Source organism: Rhinopithecus roxellana, chromosome 11, assembly GCF_007565055.1.
Source record: "Rhinopithecus roxellana isolate Shanxi Qingling chromosome 11, ASM756505v1, whole genome shotgun sequence".
NCBI lineage: Eukaryota > Metazoa > Chordata > Mammalia > Primates > Cercopithecidae > Rhinopithecus > Rhinopithecus roxellana.
In genome coordinates, this window is record NC_044559.1 from 34,141,902 (window position 1) to 34,164,149 (window position 22,248).

The 22,248-nt window shown below is 44.5% G+C and overlaps 1 protein-coding gene across 32 annotated transcripts in view; it reads left to right on the forward strand.

Moving 5' to 3' along the window:
* TCF7L2 (transcription factor 7 like 2) overlaps positions 1-22,248 on the forward strand; it is a 222,108-nt gene that overhangs the window by 196,196 nt on the left and 3,664 nt on the right. For 4 of the 32 annotated variants that reach the window (XM_030940906.1, XM_030940914.1, XM_030940913.1 and 1 more), the window contains 8 exons: positions 2,292-2,394; positions 4,321-4,407; positions 9,312-9,452; positions 10,050-10,209; positions 10,658-10,765; positions 16,207-16,255; positions 16,853-16,903; positions 18,162-18,234. In XM_030940906.1, coding sequence (XP_030796766.1) covers positions 2,292-2,394; positions 4,321-4,407; positions 9,312-9,452; positions 10,050-10,209; positions 10,658-10,765; positions 16,207-16,255; positions 16,853-16,903; positions 18,162-18,234 — 772 coding nt within the window. Of the gene's footprint in view, positions 1-2,291; positions 2,395-4,320; positions 4,408-9,311; positions 9,453-10,049; positions 10,210-10,657; positions 10,766-16,206; positions 16,256-16,852; positions 16,904-18,161; positions 18,235-18,859; positions 18,933-22,248 lie in introns of all 32 variants that reach the window. The other 28 variants (XM_030940930.1, XM_030940934.1, XM_030940931.1 and 25 more) reach the window with 16 other exon arrangements.

Sequence of the window (22,248 nt, forward strand, 5' to 3'; positions counted from 1 at the left end):
AGCCTCAGACAGACCTGGATGCAGGAATCATATTGAAGGCATTTCTTGGGTTCCTCCTCAGCTTCCTGGGAAGATGAGACAGCATGACTTTCCAAACCTCGGCTTCCTCACTGGCTAAGAGGCTCCAGTCACTACTTGACAATGGCTTGTTGGTATAGCCTCAAAAGCCACATCACTGGATTCTGCATTTTCTTTGCTAATTTATTTAACTTTTTTGTCCCCTACAATATTCTAGGTATTGTTGAGCCCATTTTACAGATGTGAATACTGAAGCCCAGGCAGGTTGCTTCATTTCTTCATGGAACAACCAATGGGTGTCTGGGAGAAGTTGCCATGCTTTTCAGTGTCCCTTTTGTTGTTGTTGTTGTAGTTGTTTTGAAACAGAGTCTTGCTCTGACATCCAGGCTGGAGTGCCGTGGAGCGATTTTGGCTCCCTGTGACCTCTGCCTCCCAGTTTTAAACAGTTCTCCTGCCTGAGCCTCCCAAGTAGCTGGGACTACAGGCATGTGCCACCATACCTAGCTAATTTTTGTATTTTTAGTAGAGACAGGGTTTCACCATGTTGGCCAGGCTGGTCTCGAACTTTTGACCGCCTCGGCCTCCCAAAGTGCTGGGATTACAGGCATAAGCCACCACACCCAACCCAGCATCCCCTTTTTATCCCAGTTGTTCATTGACTGCTTTTTTCCCAAAGGGGAGAAGGAGAGAAGGTGGGGTTACTTTTAGTTCTCCTTCAACAAGATCTAAATCAGGCAGGCAGCCCCAGCTCCTGGTGGGGTGGTCTTGGGAGGACAGGTAAGCTTAGTGTGTGTCTTTCAGGCTACCCAGTGTGTTGGTAGGAGTTTCCCTTCCCAGCTCAGTAATTGAAAGGATGGGTTTAAGTCAGTGATCACGCATCACTTCGTTAGAGGGGACTGGTAGTGTTGGGGTAGGTAGGCTACCTGGTTAGGCGGCCTTCACTGCCCCTGAAAGAAGCCACACATGAGCTGGGTTTTACTGGTCTCTGAGCCCCTTTGTGCTGGTGCAGGACTGAGCCTGGCGCTTGGATGCCTGGATGCCTGGCAGCCTCCTCCAGCCAGCCCCAGGCTCCACCAGTGAATGGCAGCGTCAACGTCTCATTTAAATAATGGTAGTACAGGGAATAGCTTTTAAATGGTTATCGTAAAACATATGATTAACGTCTGTGGACTGTTTACTTTTCCTCTGCGAACATTCTTTCAAGTGTGCAAATGGCTCGGTGTAGGGTCCAAGCCCAGCTAATCTGTTTGGTTTTTGTAATAGAGAGAAAGCAATGTCTGCATGAAAATGTCACCCAGGGAGACTTAATTTACAGATTAAAAGCTTCCTGAATGAATTTTTTAAAAAATGAAGTCGTTTTCATCCACGAACATGCAGTCCGTTCCCTCCTTTACTCTGTTTTAATTCTGTGGTATTGTGCCTTTTGCCTCCCACTTCAACGGCACAGATCAGTTCTTCTCTGTCAGAGTCGACTGCAGGATGTGCTCCTGTGGAACTGGCAGGCATGCGGTGGCACGTACTTGCAGAATCCACTCGTGTGTGCCTTGTGAAGCTCTTAGCCCCTGCAGCGCACAAGGTGCCCATTCAGCAGATGGGCTTAATCCCCACAGGCGACTCTGTCCTCTAGCGGATGAAGTTCCAGAATGGAGTACACAAGCCTCCAACACCTCCTTGTCTGTTCAGCTCTGGTTCTACCTTGGATAGGATGCCACATGGCATTTGATCAGTTTCTCCAGCTCATCCAAATAGAGGCGGAGACATTTTAGAGAAGTCACCATTTTTGAAAAAAAAAAGCAAGGTAGTAACCTTTTGAATGCCACAGCTCAAAAAGTCTGTTAGAAATCAGAGGAGTAACTTTCGTGCAGGTAAGGCATGAAACTCCACAGGGCAAAGGGCCAGTGTTGTAAGAGCAACAGGGATTACCATTGCTTCATTCCCCACCAGCTGCCCAGGCTTTTTGAGGTTGTTCCTTTTCAACTTGAAACAGTCACACCAGTCACGTGAGGCAGAAAGACCCAAGATGGCATATTCTGAGTCTACCCACTATCCCAGTCCATTTAGAAGGAGATAAACTAATTTTTCAAACTGAGGCTAAGAGAAAAATGAGATGAAACCTACCAACAACTCTTAGGGTTTATAATCACAAATGAACCTTGTGTTAGGATTCCAGAAGAGATGCCTGTCTTCCTCCTCTTTCCCTGTTCCCCTCCCCTAACGGGTTGCTCTTTCCTTCTCTCCCTCCTTTGTACCTAAAATGCTGCTTCTTCCCTCAGGAATCCCACGGCCTCCGCACCCTCCAGATATATCCCCGTATTACCCGCTATCGCCTGGCACCGTAGGACAAATCCCCCATCCGCTAGGATGGTTAGTACCACAGTAAGGAGTTCCATTTTTTAATTCCCTTTTTGTTTCTTACACGGGCATGCTTATTTTTTTATTGTGTGTGTGTGTGTGTGTGTGTGTGTGTGTGTGTATTAGAAGCCAGGGTTGGGGAGGGGGCTGTGAGAGGGTACAGGAAAGGTGTTGCTGAGGTGTCCTGTGGGAATACAGGCAAATCCATAACCATTCAGGTGGATTATGTAGGAAAAGAGTTATTGGCACTTAGCATTTCGAGACCATGGTCCCCAAAGGCTCTGTGGACAGAGGTGCCCTGAAGATCCTTTGGGAATTGCAGAAGACTCCTGGGACTTCCACCCCATGAAGCTGATCATGGCCGTTCTGCTGTTGGCTGTCCAAACTGCAATCATGTCATTGGGTTGAGGCTCTCGAGTCCTCCCTTTTAGGTGTTACATATTTGAGGGCACAGAAGCGGGAACAAGAACTGCCTTGTTTTGAAATCCAGGGTTGGGATTAGGGCATGTTCTCGTATGATTCCAGGACACCCCACCTCATGCTGAGCATTACTCCCAAGTTGACAACAGCAGTGGAAAGTTTTGTCTGTTGAGAAGCTCCTTGGGACTGAATCAGCATCTCTCTGAGAGTCTTTGCACGTTGAATGACTGTGAACAGTGGGAATGGGGCAGTTGGAACTGTCACTGTAGCATGTGGGGCCTTCGTAAGCATCAGTCCTAGTTCCTGGCAGTACCAGATTATTTGACTGTCTTTTTGCGACTTTAAGGCCTTTGATGCATTAGCATACTGTGGCGGGTTGTGTGTATGTGTGTTTTTGCATGAGCACGTGTGTAATATGTGTTTCGTGATTGTTTCTGTGGATATATTTCTCCTTGTTTGTCAGTGATCTGAACAACACAGGACAATACATTGAATGCTAAAAGGAATAAATCCTGGTAAAAGTCAGGTTTGAGTCTTAGGGAAGATGGCCTTACAAAGCCTTAAGGAAGATAACATTTTGGAGTGGCTTACCCCACAATTCTACCTGTATTTTTTTTTTGGTTTGTTTTTGTTTTTGTTTTTGTTTTTAAAAAAAAACAGATTGCATTATGTAGTAGCTATACCAAATACCAACCCTGGGTGTAGTTTCTGTTTCTTTGTCTCGCCTTATTTTTATTGGGAGGGTAGACAGGAACATGAGCTTGTGACCCATTTCTTCTAAATAGATGGGGCCAACCCTCAAATAGTTCTCAGTGATCATTTGCCCCATTCAGCTGATGGGGAGATATTTGAAGGCTAGATGAAAAGGAATAGCCAACTCAGACAACCCTCTGTCAGAAAAAGTTGTGTGTCTTTCATGAGGATGCTATTTTGCATGTTGCTGTATTTTTTAATTATTGTAATGAGATGTGATTGTCTATTGGTTACCCACAATTCTTCTTGGGGACTCTCCCCCCGGTAACTCTTGTCAACACTTGTTAATTTGACAAAAGGCTACAAATTAAGCTCTGTTAATTTAATGTTTTCTCACCGAGATCTAAATACCGAAAGAGGCCCAAAGCGCAACTGAAGTCCTTTGATTCACTGTACTTTATTTTGGTATAAATTTACATTCATTATTGTTTTCCTTTGGATGTGTAGCCCTCAATTAGTGTGATGGCTCCATTAAAGCAAGCGAGACTTCGCCTTTAATTATTACAACAAAACACCTAGTTTCAGCTTGGGGAGAGGGTCTCTATTGACATAAGCAGAGGTTATAAAATTTAATTAGCCATTCCTATCAGATTTATGGCATTCAAATTGTTCTGTGTTTCTTCCCTTTGATCCTTCCTGTACAATCCCCAAGATTTTTGTTCTGATCAAATGAGAATAAAGCTTACTGTGCAGAGAGAACTTTTCCCTTTTCTTCTTTTTCTTGTCCCCACCCCCACCCTTGTTTCAAGTCTCTTACTTTGTACCCCTTCTTTGTAGGCAAGGTCAACCAGTGTACCCAATCACAACAGGAGGATTCAGACACCCCTACCCCACAGCTCTGACTGTCAATGCTTCCATGTCCAGGTGAGTTCCAAGAACCGGGGCCTTCATCCAAGGCCATGGGTGACTTCCCAGGAAGTTCTCTAGATGGCCACCAGGCCACCCAGGGACCACGGCTACATGTAGTTCTATTAGTGTAAAGCCAATGTGACATTAGACTGTACTCCCAGAAAATCCTGAAAAATTGCCCTGAAATTCCAAGGTAAGTGATGTCTTTCTGGGTAAAATTTTTGAGTCGCTCAGTTGAACAATGTATTTTAAAGAATTAAGAAGGCAAGGGAGAAACAGGACCGAAGCTTTTAAAAATGCCATTTCTCTGTTGTCCTGTCCTCAGCAAGAAAGGTAGCGGCGAAGGTAGTTTTATTATTATACCAAGAAGAGTTCGAATAAAGATTATTGGTGTTTTCAAAGCTCAGACTCTGATTCCAAGTCAACAAGAAAGCATCCGCCTCCTCCCCTCGATGGTAGCACTGTCCAATAGAAGTATAGTGTAAGCCACAGAGGGAATTTTAAATTTCGTAGTAGCCGTGTTTTTAAAAAAGGTTTTTTTTTGTTTTTTTTTTTAAAAAGATAAAATTATTTTTAATGACATGTTTTTATTCAATGCAATATAGCCAAAATATTATCATTTTAACATGCTATCCCTGGACAACAACTATTAATAAGATGTTATGTTCTTTTTTGTACTGAGCTTTGGTACACAATCTGATGTGTATCTTATACACACAGCACTTCTCAGTTTAGACTGGCCACATTTCAAATATTCAGTAGCCACACGTGGTGGGTGCGTATCATAGTGGTCTGTGCAGCTCTAAGTCTTTGAAAGTTAAAAAAGAAATCATGTGTGTATGTGCTGTACATTCATATATATTTATATTTCAGCCTAGAAATATATTTACAAGATACACTCCTATCCCCATGTTCTTCTTTTCCTCCCTCTGATTAATTCTGGCTAATTTTTCAGTGACTGCTAGTTTATTTACAAACTGGTTGGCAGCAGTATGTTTAAGTAGTCGCTAATTGTTTCTAATGATAGTTTTATTTTCTGTTCATCTGATTTTCAGTCAAGTTAATTAAATCGGTGGAGGTTTAGACTTTGCTGATGGTCTGAAATCACCAACCCATTCTGATGATGGCACATAATGAAATTAGCATGCGTTACACGGCAGGGATGCTGTCCCCAGCTTCTTTCCCCAATCCCTGCGGCCAACATGTCAAGCCAAGACCAGAGAAGGGCCTGGAAAGACAGGTCAAGATGCTGCTTTTCCTACTTACAAAACAGTAATTTTGGCAGTGACAGAGAGTTACATTCATTAAGAAAAACAAACTGTGGCATATCTAGCATCGGTAACTATGCCATGGATATCGCAGTTGAAAAGATCAATTTTCTACCTGCGATATATCGTCAAAATTTCAAAATCCATGCCAGTATTAGTTAGGCAGGAAAACGCTTGTGTGTTCTCTGGCCTGGAGAGAAGAGGAAGTATACACTTAGTAAATAGTGTCATCACAGCTTCGCAAAGCATGGGAATGAATAGGGGGTCTCCCAGGTGGAGAGCACCCAGGGACCACAGCTACATGTAGTTCTGTTAGTGTAGCAGCTTATAGTCCACAGCTCCTCTTCCCACCTTGCCAGCATTTGTATATTGTACCTGGTTCTTTTTCATGTTTGTTTATTTGGTGCATTCCGGAGGTTAAAAGTGGTAAAGTAATTGTAGGATAGGGATTGGGGTTAAGCTGATCGATTGAATTATCATTAGGAGGTTAGTCGATGATTTATAGGTGGGCAGGGGGTGGAGGAAAGGAAGGGAACGTCAGGAAGAAAGGTTAGGGGCCTCAAGGTGCGGGGAGAGGTGGCCGATTCCCCAGGTAGACCAAATGAAAGATAGCTAGTTAAAAAGCGTATACAGCAAATTAAATACATTATTGTGGTAATGGGGCGACAGAAGTATAGGTCTATTATACTTATGGCAGTTATAGCAAATGTAGGCAGCTTGCCCTGTTCCAGAACATCCTTTGATATTCATTCTATTCGGCAGTGGGGCCAGGACTTCTCAGAATTAAGTGATGGGTCATTATACTTTAAACACCATGGAGAAGCCTAGATTGGCAATTAAACAGCTCTTGCTGACACTCACTTGTGCCACCCTGTGACCCCCTTTAGATTGAGATGTTGGAGCTCCGGGCCCTCAGCCCGCTAAATTGGTGCAAGGCTCTTCTCCTGACGAGAGCCGGCTCTGAAATCTGCCGGCTTCAAAGGGAGCGAGATCATGTATAAACCATAATGTGGGTGCACCGTGGCTCACAAAAAATAAGGCAGGAAGAGATGAAATGTTACAAGTGCAAGGGGGAAAATGAGAGAATAATGACAAACCTAATGCAACTCAAAGCAGGATTGTTGCACAGGAAAATGCATCCTACTGCTTGTGCATAAAATCAAGGCCGGCAGATGACATCCGGTTAACAGAAACGTGTCAACAGTGAAGTAAAGTGAGAGTGAGTAAGAGAGAAGCCCCTGAGACAGCCAGAAACAAAAATTAGTTGTTCTTAACAAGTTAAGGTTCATCATTATATTCTGGCTTGGAGCCATGAAAGCAGACGGGGGTATATAATGAGCTGCTTAGAATTTTTAGGGTGTTTATTGCATTTCATGAAATAGTTGTCTGCAGAAAGAAATTTCTTAAGCGAAGGTATATGTATACAGCCCACATGCATGTTCACACACGGTCTCTTTCTGTGCTGAACATTTTTCAGATACGGGAATATACGTGTAGGTATGGGAACTTGGAAATGTGTCTTCTTCATGGCTGCATTGGAAGTTTGCACCCCAAAATGTACTCAGATTGTGGCATCTTCCCATGGTATTTGGTGTATGTACACACACGTACACATACACACTCACACACGCAGCCTTGTTCTCTCTCCCCCTCCCTCTCCCTCGCACGTCTGTACACATATTCTCATTCTGCACGAAGGGAACATATGTATTTGAGGAATGTCAGGCCTTTAAAATTCACAGTAAAAGCTGCCACCCACCACTTCACCCAAGGGTTTCCAAGAACACATGTTCTTAGCTTCTGTTTCCTCTGAGGCCTTCAAGCAGTGGGAAGGAACAGGGTGTCACTTGGAGCCCAAGTGTCTCCCAAGGGCTCTGCTTTTTTTGTTTTCCACATTATTTTGAGGGGAAGGGGATGAAGGTTGTTCGCTTGTTTGTTTCCTTACATTTTCCTTCTCTCTTTCTTTTTTTGATACATTCAAAGGACTTGTATGGTTGTTATTTTTAAAGTCATGTCATGCAGTCTTCACCACTGGCTTAAATTTGTAAAGGCAGTGGCAGGAGAGGCCACATCAGGGTGGGATTTTTGAGTGAAATGTCTACTGTGGCTTGGGCCTTCTTCAAGAATCAGCATTGTTCATTAACTTTCCTTCCTCTGTTGATCTGTGTAGATTCAGTTAGTACTTTAATCATTTTATTATTTTTCAAATTAACGTTTGTTACCTTATTTTGGCTGAATAGAAACTATCTCTAGCCCACTTCTGGAAGAAACTTTGTAAATAAATACGGAATCCTTTTGAGAGAATTGTCGTGATAGATCCTCATTAGGCAGGCCCTCTAGTTCCCACCAGAATTGGCTTTGTGAAAAGCAGGTTATTATTCCTTGGGTAGTACGTTGGACTGTTTTGGTTTGGACTTACTAAGAAAGCAACAGTTGCCATGATCTTCATCTGAACAGCTTCCCATCTGCTCACTTGAATCACCTTGCCAGGTTGGAGCAGGAGGCTGCCATTTTGTTTTCTTTTGGGATTCTGCCCTCTCCCTCACTACTTTTTTCTATAGTAGGATATGTTGCTTGAAGAAGAGGGGTGAGTCTTCCAACCCAGTACAAATCATGGTGACACAATGCAAAAGAGAAAATGAGAAAGGTGTTTGATCCAGTTGTCAGTTTGCAGATGGGCCAAGAATAGGTTGAAATTAGCTCTCTCTGTCCTGGCTAATGTACTTGGTTGGGAAATGCCAATTCAGGCCCTAAAATGTGTCTTAGAGAACTGTCCAAAAAAGGAGCAGCATGAGAGGAGAGAAAATAAACTATATCTTTCATTTATAATTTTGATAATCATTCAGGAGACTTCTTAATGATGCATAGACAACATATGAAGTAAAGTGATACAGGAATCCTAAACTTTAGAGGAGAAAGGGCATACAAATCAGAATCAAAGCTTTATTGTGTGTGTGTGCGCACCTGTTCTTTCCTTTCCTTTTTTTTTTTGCATCTTTCCATAAAGGGATACAAACTTATTTAAAATGTCCATGACTTATGATATGAACCAAATAGGAACTATTTGAATTTTCCCTGTCTTCCTGCCTCACTCTCTCCCATTCCTGTCAAATGATGGGACATAGCACAAAAGAAAAATAAAAATTGTATTGCACTTCATCAACAGGATGAGGCCTAATGAGGCTGGCACAGCATTGTCAAAAATGTATGTATATTTCAACCACGTTAATATTTTATTTAGCTGTCAATATACAACAAAAGATTTCACCTTTCATTTTAGAGCTGATTAGGACTTAGGAAATTGTCTTCTTAGATACCACTAATAATGCCTCAAAAAATAAGTGGACGTGCGATTTCTGGCAGGTAGTCCAAGCCCACTTTTCTGCCCAAGTACGTCAGTTAAATTTGTCTTTTGCTAAATATGTTAAAAATCATAATGTCTTATGTCAGTAGCAATAATGAAGGGGGAGATTGGCTTTAATGACATTATGAGAATCATTATGTTTAATTTATCGCTAATTAATGCTGACAGGTTTCATATGCCTTGCGTTGCTTTCATGTGAGTGTTACGTGCTTTTTTTTTTTTTTCTTTTTAATTGTGTGTACACATCCCTCCTCATTCATTCATTTTGATTCTGACGATTTACACAGCTTTCTGTCTTCTAGGTTCCCTCCCCATATGGTCCCACCACATCATACGCTACACACGACGGGCATTCCGCATCCGGCCATAGTCACACCAACAGTCAAACAGGAATCTTCCCAGAGTGACGTCGGCTCACTCCATAGCTCGTAAGTGTTGCTGTTTTTCTCACTTCTTCATTGCCGCAGTGTTCTGTAAGCCTGTTGCAGCTACTGGGTGGTGGCCTTCTCCCTAAGGCTGGCCTCGTTTAGTTTGACTCCAGCCAATACCCAGCCTGTGTGGGCTCTGCACTCCCTTACAAAGATAGAGAGAGTGCACAGTGGCAGAATCTCACTGCACCACCGCAGGTTAGAACAGAACTGGTTTTTGTGTGTGTACGTGGATACACTGGGATTGCAACCACTTCCCTGCCCCCTAACCCTGTACTTGAACATTTGGAGCTTTGTTCTGCAAGCAGGAGAAAACCCTGCCGAGGTGAAGACAGCAACCATGTGCTTTCCTCTGGCTTGGGAAAATTGTGTATTTGTGAAACTTGAGGGAAGTGATTGCAAAATCCCTCCCTTCCCCCAACCCCTCCCCAAGCTATTTTCATTCCATTTTCCGGGGTACAGAAGACTAAAAACATGGTTTTTAATCCAAAACTGCAAGACTTGGGGGTTAGGAGACAAGGAGATATGCTCTCTGCCATGGAGGAAGTTGGACCACTACCTCGTTTATTGGGTTGTGTCTGTTTTGTCTATCTCCAGAAAGCATCAGGACTCCAAAAAGGAAGAAGAAAAGAAGAAGCCCCACATAAAGAAACCTCTTAATGCATTCATGTTGTATATGAAGGAAATGAGAGCAAAGGTCGTAGCTGAGTGCACGTTGAAAGAAAGCGCGGCCATCAACCAGATCCTTGGGCGGAGGGTAGGTGACGCCCTTCTCAGGGAGAAGTGGGGGGCGGGTGGTGAGGGACCAGAGTGCAGCAGGTCAGGTGGCAGAATGTCTCTGTCCCCATTTCTGTGGAGAATTCTTGCCCTTCAGCCACATTCTGAGTCCTCGAATGACCTTCATGGAGTCAGGACTGGTTATTCTGCACTCAGATAGCATTCAGAACAGTCACAGCCATACTCTTCCCCCACCCGTGAGAGTGAGTAAATGACAGAATGACATAGATAACAAATCAAGTTTTGTCTAAATATTCCTGTTAGTGCCAGGACCCAGCAAACAGTATGTACAGATTATACCATTTCTGGATGGACTCAACCAAAAAAACAGCAGCATTTATTCCCTGACCTTGGCTTAGTGTGTGATGTTCTTTCATGCTTTTCTGTTTGTTCATGTCTTTCTCGTCTGCACCCCACATCCCCTCCAGTGGCACGCACTGTCCAGAGAAGAGCAAGCGAAATACTATGAGCTGGCCCGGAAGGAGCGACAGCTTCATATGCAGCTGTACCCCGGCTGGTCTGCGCGGGATAACTATGTAGGTGGATCATTTTCCTTAGGATAAGAGTCCGTAGAGCTGTGTTGTGCGTCTATATGGACAAAGAAAACAGGACCTGCCACTTGACTGGGGTGGGCCTCAGGAGCGTCCAGTCTGCCCACTTTGGGGACCAGTAGCATCTTCCTGGATCACTAACCTGCAGGGAGGGGCTTCCAGTATGGATGGTTCGATCAGCTCGCAGTCATTCTTCGGGGTGGAGAGAGGAGGCTGCAGTCCCATTGTTCCAGCTCAGGACCAATGAGGTTGATTTGGTGCTTGTCTACTTCCTAGAGGAGGCAAGGCTCTAGGATACACCCGGAGGACCTTATGCTCTGAATTAGGTTCCTCAGGCTCCTCAGCAGTGATCAGTGGTGTGGCCTAAGGAAGACCAGTGGGTAGGTGTGGAGGAACAGAATTTAATTCCTCCCAGGTCTTTCAGCAGGCCCTTTACACTTAAGAAGGAAAAACAAAACTATTGCTTTGTGCCATGGTGCAGTAGAAGTTAGAAGCCTATTTCATCCTGAGAAGAGCATGATGGGAATATCCCTGAAAGCAGCCAGAGGAAGTCAGCCTTTGGCAGGATGCATGGACTGACTCTGGGCCCAGCAGGGGCAGGGAAAGGTGTGCTATGTGGTGTGTGTGATCCTGGGCTCTGTGTTGGCTACAGGATCTGCCTAGTCCTCTCTTGGGTTGTAGGAAACACCATGGTATGATTGTTTTTTACTAATTGCAGTGGTTGTGACCCCACGATTCCTCTCCTCCCATGAGCACACTGTCTTCCAGAGACTTCTGTCACTTTTCACCATTGCTGGTTATCCCACATTTTGCCCAGTAACTCTGCTTTCCTCTCTCGAGGGATGAAATGCCTCTTGTTTTGCCTGATACTTTATTTCATGACATTTGGTTCCATGAAGGGATTTCAACATCCACTCTTAGGGGAAAACCAAAACTTGTCTTAAGGCCGGCACAGGCCTCTCATCCCCTTCCTGTCAATGTCTTGGAACCGTGGATGGTTACTTTTCCAGTTATTTTGACTCTCCCACTGGCATCATCCGTGGTGAAGCAGCTCTACATTTGGGGGTTGAGGTCATTAAATTATTACTGAACTGAGTGTGCACTTACTGTGCACAAGTTATTACAGGGATTCAGAGTTAAGTCAGACATCTTTACTCCCTCAGAACTTAGCATCCGCCAGGAAATCGCAAACATCTGCGGGCCTATGTGATCCTGAGGAGGAGCTGCTTCTGCCTGCTCTGATGAGTGATTTCAGGCCTCTTTCCTTTTTCTTCTCATACTTTTAAACCCGTGCTTGCAGTGCAGACGAGGGAGAAGGGAGGTGCCCCTGGCCATCTTTCTCAAGGCCCTGCCCCCCTAGCTTTCAGCGCTAGACTGTGCTCCTCCTGGGAGTTGAATCAGGAAGGAGTGCTGGCACCTCTTGGATGGTGCGTGTGTTCTAGTGAGAGAGCCCTTGTCGCGGACAGACGGGCTTGCACGGGGTCTCCACTGCTTGGGACCTTTCTGTTTGTCCCCAGCATGTGTGCAGTGGGGAAGCCTTTCTTCTGGAGCTGAAAGGAAGAGGATGAGAAAGTGAATGCTCTCCCACAGGCTTGCTGTTCACCCCCACCTGACCCTGAGGTGGAGATTTCCAGCAGCAGGCAGGCTCCATAGCCTCCACGTACACAACCATATCATTTCAGGAAAGCTGCTCTCCTGGTTTCGGGTCAGAAGTTCTTAGAGTTCATCTTGAGCTTCTACCTGCTACAGACCCAATTCTTTGAGTAATCTAGAATGATACCACAGAGCGGAATTCAGCTTCTCTGTAGAGATCATATCCCCAATGGACATTTTGGGTCATAGTAGGGCCTTCATGTACAGCTGTGCAGGGCGTGCACTGCACAACTCTAGAGTATGTCATTTACACTGGGGTCTATGTGAATGGTGCCCCCTGGAGTTGTGCAGGGTGAGATCTCTACAAAGGTACAAGGCAGACCGTGATAGCTTCAAAAGAATACCGTGTTTGACTTGCCTCAGAGTCGTTTAGAGAAAGTATTGCTCGAGGCTTTTTGTGACATACTTTCTGGGTTTCAGAAGGGCTGTGAGGCACTCAAAATGGCTTTAGCTCAGTTTTAAATTTGGAAGATGGTTTGGTATAATAAGGGAACTCCTGAGACGATTTGAGGTTTAGAGATCTGGATTTAGGGCTCTAGGAACTTTATCTCTTGTAAGAGGTACTTAGATTCCTATTACAATGACTCATTACACATGGGTGTGAACACACACACTCACACTCACTCCTATCCTTTTATGCACTAGGGAACACTGGGACTAAGAACCGCATCATTGAGGCTTTTATGGGTTTGAATGTGGTAGCAACTTACTAGTTTTTTTTTTTTTTTTTTTTTTAAACTAACTTGACATGGGAGTTTCCATAAATTACTTTAGTCATTGTAAACGCCGAAAGGTTCTTCTGGAAAATATTTCCTGAGCTCACCTCATGCCTCTTTCACATTCCTGCTTTTTCAGCCAACCGGTAACGGAAGACTTTATGTCTCTTCCTTAGGAAAACAGAATTGAGTGAAAACAGTCACATTTGGGTTGTCAGACTTGGCACATTCTCTAGAGACGAAGAGAAAAAACTCTTGAGTCCCACAGTAATATCTAAGCCCTGGGGTTCTATTTGACATTGTTTCCTGTCTAACCCTCTACACTGGGTAAAGGATAGAGGTCCCATGCCATTTGCTCACCTGAGTTTCTTTTCTTCCACCCCTATATTAGGCCCTTTCTTTCTTTTGTTACATTGAAGGGGGTAGTAGGGTGGCCACCTCCCTGGAGACGCATCTTCCTCTTCACTAAGCTTAGGGTTTATCCACTTTCTCATGTCTTCTTTCTATGAAAACACAGTCCCTGTCCTCCAGAAGTCTCTAATCTAAATGAGAACTTCTTCAGTAGTCACCATCTCTATGCTGTATCCTAAAGGGACAGCTTCCTTGTGGGTAGAGGAATTTTCAGATGCCTCCACAGTATATTGCAAGGAACTGGAAATGGAGATGCTTTTTCACACATGGCTGAGAAGCCCTTGTCTATGGGGATGCTGATACTCCATGAAGTTAAAACATTTCTGTGCCCGGTTTTTATGAATACTTCAGGCTCCTAAATGAACCGAAACTAGGCCCACCTGCCTGTTCCAGGACAGCCAGGTGGCACTTTGCCCCTCACGTGGGAGAGGCGCGGGCATGGAGATGGTCTGTTGCAGGCCCATGAGATGCCAGCTTCATGATAAAGCACGTGAAGTCCTTTTAAAAGAAATTGTACATGAAGGGACATAGTACGTTTCAATAAGAGCCCTGAACAGAAGGTCAAAACAAAGCTCCCGAGTGGCACAGGCCCCTTGACCTCATGGAAGTGAGAGGCCATTTCTACAACAGATGGCCCTCAGCCCTAGGGTGGAGCCTAAGCTTGGTGGCATCACCGAGCTTGAGGTTCTCCTGACAGAGCCTAACGTGTTCTCGAGTTAGTTTCTTTCTTTTCTTTTCTTTTCTTTTTTTTCTGAGACAGAGTCTTGTTCTGTCACCAGGGTGGAGTGCAGTAGCACAATCTCAGCTCACTGCAAGCTCCGCCTCCCGGGGTCACGCCATTCTCCTGCCTCAGCCTCCCCAGTAGCTGGGACTACAGGCATGTGCCACCATGCCCAGAAAATTTTTTGTATTTTTAGTAGAGATGGGGTTTCACCATGTTGGCCAGGATGGTCTCGATATCTTTACCTTGTGATCCGCGCGCCTTGGCCTCCCAAAGTGCTGGAATTACAGGCGTGAGCCACTGCACCCAGACCTCAAGTTTCTTTCTACCTGTCATTGTCTTTTTCTCTTCTGAGTTGACATCAGCATATTGTGAGAAGCTTTAGGCGAAGGCAACTTTTAGCTGTTCTGAAACATATAGAAATGTATGCCAGGCAGCTGCTTCATCTGGGCAGGACTATGAGGGGAGGGAGAACTAGTTCAATCTGGAATGAGGCAGTCACCCTCTCCTGAATTCCCCCCAGTCCCATTCCATATTTGCAACCTCGAGCAGACGGTCAGGATACCAAGAAGGATCAGGTTGGAGAATATGAAAGACTCTATGCAGTTCATCCCCTAAACCCCTCACTAAAAGAGCTTCCTTGGAGGGCTAGGCATTAGACATGCAGGCAGCAGAGCTTTGTGGTTGAGGGTTTGGAGCCAAGACCACCTGAGTTCTCTCCTGGCCCCACCACTTGCTAGACGTGTGACCCTGGCAAAGTTACCTAACTCCTCAGTGTTCTCCTCTGTGAAACGGGAATGGTGGTAATACCTGTTGAAAAGGATTGTTGTGAGGATTAAAATGAGTCCATCTGTGTAGCACACCTAGAATCATGCCTGGCACCTGGCATATGCTCAATACATGCACCCATTCTCGGGAGGAGTCGTATCCTCATTATGTCAGCTAGAAGAGAATTGAGGGAATGTCTTCTTTCTTACAGATGTCCACTCAGCAGGTTTTTGTTTGGTTGGTTTGTTTTCTTGTTTGTTTGTTTTTAAACAAAGTTTCACTCTTGTCGCCCAGGCTGGTGTGCAGTAGCATGATCTTGGCTCACTGCAACCTCCGCCTTCCAGGTTCAGGCCATTCTTCTGCCTCAGTCTCCTGAGTAGCTGGGGCTACAGGCATGCACCACCATGCCCGGCTAATGTTGTATTTTTAGTAGAGACGGGGGTTTCACTATGTTGGCCAGACTGGTCTTGAACTCCTGACCTCAGGTGATCCTCCCACCTTGGCATCTCAAAGTGCCAGGCTTATAGGCATCAGCCACGGCTCCCAGCCCACTCAGCAGTTGTGAAAGGAGCCCATATGATTCCTGGTCCTATTTCACCCTTTTTCCCCACATCTTTAATAACCAGCTCTAAGAGAAGCCCCTGCTAAAGCTTTCATTCTCTTGATTCAGAATGGGACCCTTTGGCATTCGTAAGTAAGAGCTGTGAGCAGGTCAGGCAGGGCAGGCCTTGAAGCTGGTGCAGCCATGACCACCTTCATGTGCTCCTCAAAGATGGGCTCTCAGACTGCTTGCAATGTCGTCATCGCACTCCTCTCCGAATCTTCGTCTTGCAGTCCCCCCTTCCCTTTTATGGATCAAATGCCGTGGGTCAGGTTTGACAATGGACATAGGTATATGAGAAATGAGGGCTTCCCTTCACCACCCGCCAGCCCCTTCTCTTCTCCCAAGAAGGGTGTGTCCCTCCAGCTGGGGTACAGTGCAAGGGCATTTGGCTTGAAGCGGGGTTGGAGGTTGGACAAATACCGGGAGTTGATGTGGATGGAGATGGCAGTATGGTCACTTCCTCCTGCCTACTCCTTCCAGGAGAAGAGCGCCCAGACACTCTTCTCATGTCTGTTTCTTGCAATAATTCCCTGTGTTTTGTGTGTTCATCTAGGGAAAGAAGAAGAAGAGGAAAAGGGACAAGCAGCCGGGAGAGACCAATGGTAAGTGACAATCATCAGGTTAGAGGAAGGAGCCGTAGCCTGAGGACCACCCTTTTATGTTAGGTTTCCATCTGGGGGAGGCAGGAGAAATTCAAGGCCAGGACATTGTGGGGGAACCCTTCTTAGCCAGACTTTTTGTTTATGCATTTTAATTAATTGCTTCATGACTGCCCTTTTAAAGCTAGTAACATCCATTGTTGCATGAAAAGCACATTGTAATTCTAGTGGAATGTGTTTTAAAATAACTGCAAAGCCTATAACTGGAGAGCAAGCGGTAGGCATGCCTATGCCGGGATTTATACAGTCTGCTTATTTTGTATGTGCCTGAGAAGGAATGAGGAGGGGGCGGGGCTTAGGGGAGTAGGAGGGGGTGTGTGCGAGTGTTTGATATTAACTGGGCTGTTCCTGAATGTTCTGATGCATGCCTTTACAGTGGTAAATTACACCCATTTTAAATTAAGGAGGTTTGTCATTCTCTAGAAGAAATTAGAAATACTGCATAGGCAATCTCAGAGGTCCCTTGGAGAAGGCCAGGCTTTTACAAACAAACAAAACAAAAATTTTGAAGGCTTTGTATAATTTGTTCTTTTTTTTCAGAACACAGCGAATGTTTCCTAAATCCTTGCCTTTCACTTCCTCCGATTACAGGTGCTAATGTCATTTTGAGTCATTAAAATAGTTGATAAACTGTTTTTTAATTTTTCTTGCCATTATAGTTTTATTAACATTTAAACACGTATGACATTTGAACATTCTTTAAAGTGACCATCAACACGGTTTCGTATGTTTCGGTAGATTTTTTTTTTTCAGTTGCTTCTGTTTTTTTTTTTTTTTTAATTTAATTTAACCTTTGTTTTGTTTATTTATTTATTTTTCCCATAACAGTTGTTTAAGCAGTGATGACAGTGATTTAGAGTTGAACTAACTGTGCAAATTGAATATGCAGTATTTCTTTAAAAGAGACTGGTTAAAAAAAAAAATGGAAGGAATTCAGTAATAAACCTCCTTAATCTAATGGCATTTTTTTTCATTGCTCCCACTAAGTTTTCTCACGCAAGCATGCATCCGCAGTATGATTATTTTTTCCTTTGCTTTTTTTTATTTCAGTTTTTTCCTTCCTTTTGCTTTTCTGCTTATAATTTGCAAATCCACTAGCATTTTACTGACTGTGCCTGCTTAAATGCCGCTATGAGCTTCTAACTAACTCCTAACAGCTCATTCACACAGCCTGTTTACCTGTATCTGTTCCTCTCTTAATAATTAATGAAAATAGATTTTAAAAGAAAAGACGAACATTCCAAAAGCTGCAATATCCCAGTACCACAACCTTTTCTTTCTTTACTTCTTTCTATTTTGTTTCATTTTGTTCTGTTTTTATTTGTAATTTTTTTCTTTTTTTAAACTATTGTATTCTGAGAAGAAAAAAGCATGTTACAAACTTAATTCCCTCCTTCGCTTTATTTTCTTCTTTAAGAAAAAAAATTGAGAGAAAAAAAGGGAAAGCAGAACTAAAAGAGGAAAAATATTTAAAAGAGTTCTTCCGTGTCTAACTTCCCTTTGTCAGCTCGAACCAAATCTGAGAGACAGTCCTTAAAGAAGGGATACTGCAGCTTTATTTGCAACAGCTAATTTCAAAAGTTGAATAAGAATGTGATTTTTACCTTTTTTTTTTTTTTAATTAAAGAAAGTTAAAAAACTAAAGTCAATATTTTGCAATTAGTAACCAGGTCATTGATTTATTCCCTTTTTTATTTTTATTTTTTTCTTATTTGTATCTTTCTCTTCCCCCCCCTCCCTCCCTCTCTCTCTCTCTCTCTCTTTCTCTCTTTCTCTCTCTCTCTCTCTCTCTCTCTCCCTTTCTCCCACGTTCTCCTCCTCTGCTCGCTTCTCTCTTGAACTCATTCAGACCTGAGCGCTCCTAAGAAATGCCGAGCGCGCTTTGGCCTTGATCAACAGAATAACTGGTGCGGCCCTTGCAGGTGTGTATAGTTTTCCAGATTCGCTGTGCTGGTTTGCAGCTGGTCTATTCGATCCTCTCCCCCTTCTCTGGCCTGTTGCTTTGTAGCTCTGTGTGTGGATCTCAGGAGACACGGGGAGTGGGACACTGCCAAGTGTATGGGCTCTATGAGGGATGTGCTTGTTCTCCTGCTGCTGCCAGCCAAAATGCCACTGTAAAACAGCATCACTCATGCCTCCTCGGGTCAGCAACAGCAAACCTTAGCGCGCCCCCTCCCAGGCAATGTTACCTGCCAACCCCTGTCCCTTCCTTGTGACAGCCCAGGATCGGAATCCTGGCCTAGGTAGAAGCAAATGACGTCACCTTCTCCCCTCCTCTTCTCTCTCTCTTTTTATTTATTTATTTTTTTTCACTGTTGTTTTTTGGTTTCTGGTTGTTGTTTTGTGTGTGTGTGTTTTATTGTTTTATTTTATTTTTTTTTCTTTTGACTCATAGAAGTCCTTTCCTTTCATGTCCTTGGTGAGGGAAGATTATCAAGTAGAACCAAGGTGATAGAGAAGAAAAGGAAGCGGTAGCTGAGATTTCACATCCAACTGAGCACGACCCACCATTGTGTTGTATTTTTTGTGTTTACCTTATGCTAACAGATGCAAATACTCCAAAGAAGTGTCGGGCACTGTTCGGGCTTGACCGACAGACTTTATGGTGCAAACCGTGCAGGTATATTACCACTGCGAGGCCTTTGGGAAAATCAAAGCATTCTGTCCTTCCGGTACCTTAGCGTGATAATTTATTTTGACCTCATTCCCATCTACTTCCCCTCTGGCATCAATGACTAATGATCCTCATTCTTCAAAATTTCCTTCCTAATTTTATGCTGTTTCCTCTCCCCACTTTCTCTTTCTCTTTCCCCCCTGCTCTCGTCAGTAATATCCCTGGTGGCAGGACTGAGACCACAGCCTTAACAAACAAGGAGGGGCACTTATCTTTTTGCTTTGAAAGCCAGCATCCTGGAGCTGGCCCGGCCCTATGAATGCCTCGGTGGCCTGGGTACTGAGCACAGAGAGCCACCATTTCCAAAGGTTTGAATGAGTTAACACTTGGCAGCAATTGCATTCCCGTGCACTTAGAGTCGAGACACATGGAGAAGGATTCTGGGGTAGGCTTCTTCTTTCCCTTTTTCTTTTTCCTTTTTGGTTGTTTTATGTTTAAAAAACCACATGTCTGTACAGAGGAGCTTGGTTAGCTGACATTGTTTTACAGTGCTGAAAAAGAAGCGTGGCATTGAACGGCATGCACCAGCTAAAGGGCTGCAAGCAGTGAGTCATGCGGTCTCAGACTGCAGCGTCCCTAGGCCTGCAGAATTAACAAAATATGTGTATATATATAGCACTGGTTCCAAAATGAATCAGAATAGCCCAGAAGTGTCCAAATTAAGCACCCATGTTCCACCTGCAGGTCTCCATCCAGCCTGCATTCTCAGGGAAAGTGTAGGTACTTCCTTCTTGGTGGAGGGATACCGACTAGCTCCTGTCTCATTTCTTTTCCTTTAATGACCACCTTTGGTTAAATTTGTTGTTTCTTTGTTCTGATACAAGCAGTCTTTGAATTTGGAATATTATGATGGTAGGTATTTCAACACCCCAAACATGCTTCCCTGTTTGTAGTGCCTCCCTCGTCACGTGTCCCTCCCCTTCATGACTTTGCCATGTGCTCCGTGTTTAGACGTTAGATCAGATGTGCATCCCATTACGTGCATGCCCACGAGTCTCCTGTGTCTCTTCCCCCTTTTCTGATGCCAATACTAGAGATCGGTGAAGTGCCTCATGTTGACCCCAGCACATTAGAGGAGAGAGGGCCTGAGAGTCTTCCCTGAGAGGGAGCCACACAGACAGTCCTCTGCCCGTGGAATGAGGGATTTGGGGGCGAGTTGAACACCCAGCAGGAGAGGAATTCCCAGGCATTCTGTGAGACGGGAGTGTTCACAGAGCTGACAAATGTCCCTTTGACACAGTCCTGGGGTCTTCTCTGCACAACAGAAAGGAGTTTTGTGACAAAGTTGATGGAGGAGGTTAGGTATTTAATTAGGACTAGCCAGGGAGGGCAGGGACTCTGTTGAGCAGTGAGTTTGTCAAAATTTTACTTGTACCAGGTGGGAAGATAACTAGCTGTGGAAGCCTGTTCTGAGATGCCCTGCCATGGCCAAATGACTGGTTAATCACAAGGGTCACTAAAAGAGAGGGTTTCTTGTGATGTGTAGAAATATACAACTGACACTATTGTGTGTGCCTCACAATAAGGCTGGTTCAGGTACCTGGTTTGTTTATTTTATTAATGGAGTGAGTGGTGGTTTATGAATCCTTTTTTTTTGTTTGTTTTGGAAGCAGTTGCTGCAAGTCAGACTTTTTGTTTCTTGAAGTTATTCCTAACATTGACCCAAACGTACGTCCCCCATTTGGACATAGCTTACACCTTGCTTACAGCCTGGGTATATCTTCAGAGCCCAGAATTTTATTGATATTAAAAAAAAAAATCTGCCAACCTAAAACTTTTGTAGCTGCTTCCTGTTTGAGCAGCATGGTTTTCTAAAATGCATCTTGGAGGGGCTGTCAGTATGGCAGCATTTCTGCAGATGCTGAGCTCCTGGTCCTAGGTGCCAGAGTGCCCCAGGTCCCCGTCTCCACCTGGTTTTCTTTCCAGTCTCAGCAGTGTTCAGACTTTCCTGGCAGATGTTTTTCTTCGTTGGTGACTTTTCCATACCATGGAATGATGAGCAAATGCATTTCTGCTGTCTTTGAGGGACGTTATTCCAAAACAGGATCAGGAAGAACCTTTAGTTTCCTTCCAGAATAAATAAGAAGCTAGAAAGGGGTTTTTAAGAGGCCACTCCTCTGAATTGAGATGAAGCCTAGGTTGGGGGTGCTAAGAGTATGGGTTACCTTCCCCCTTTTACTCAACTTTTCCTTTTAACGTGGCTGTGGCCACCCCTGGCTTGATGCTGAAACCCAAGGACAAAATGTACTTAAAAAAAAAAAAAAAAAAGGAAAAATAAGAAAAGAAGTTGCCAACTGAGGCATTTTCTGACTTGTCAGAAATGTGTGTGCGTGCCAGCTGCCCTGTGCTCAGCCACCTTAGAAGACCTGTCGCTCTGTCCCCATAGTCTTCATGTCCCCTGTTGCAGATGCCCCTCCCGTTCCTGTGATCTGGAAACTTCCACGTCATGAGGGTGGGAGGGGTGAGGAAAGTACCAGAATGCTCCTAGCCAATCAGGGCTCCTAGCTTGCCACACAAGGTTTCTAGTTTTATTTGACATTTGTGGACATTTTAACAAGATGCTGTTTTGAGCCCACCAAGTTGCTTTTCCCATCTTTTCACTCTGCCCTAATATAGCATGGAATGCTGCTTGGTGCCGTTCCCTTGTCTTCCTGGTTGTTCTCCCCGCTTCTTTCCTTCTCCCTTTCCTTTCCTCTCTCTGTTTTTCTCTGTTGCTTTCTCAGTTTTGCTTATGCCCCCCCACCTCCTTTCCTTCTCCCATTTTTAAAATGCATGGACATCTTAGTTTTTTGAGCATGTTTTGATCTGCAGGCTAAGGTGGTTTAAAACTCTGAGAGGCTTAATTATTTATCTTGGTTTCTGGGATGGAAGCAGAACCCATAGTCTATTTACTCTCTCCCAGGGAGAAAAAGGAACCTTGCCAAATTGAGGGTGACAGGGGGTGGTGCTTGCTCCCCTAGAGTTCCTTCTGACCCAGAGGGAACAGACAGACACCTGAGGCCACTAGCCCCCATGAATCTCAGCCTCTGGGAGGCAGGGAGGACTGAGCATGCTCCCTTAAACCCCTCCCCTCCTTCCCTGCCTTCCTGCCATCTTGCTGAGTCCAAACCCCATGCACAGAGGGGCAGGATCAGACAGCTCTGGGGCACAGACCAAGAGGAGGAACTCAGCACAACTTTCCTTTCCAAGGCCAGTGACATTGTCTGACAGTGGTTGCCTTCAAGCAGGCAGCATCTTGGTTGCTTCCAGCAGCAGAAAGCTG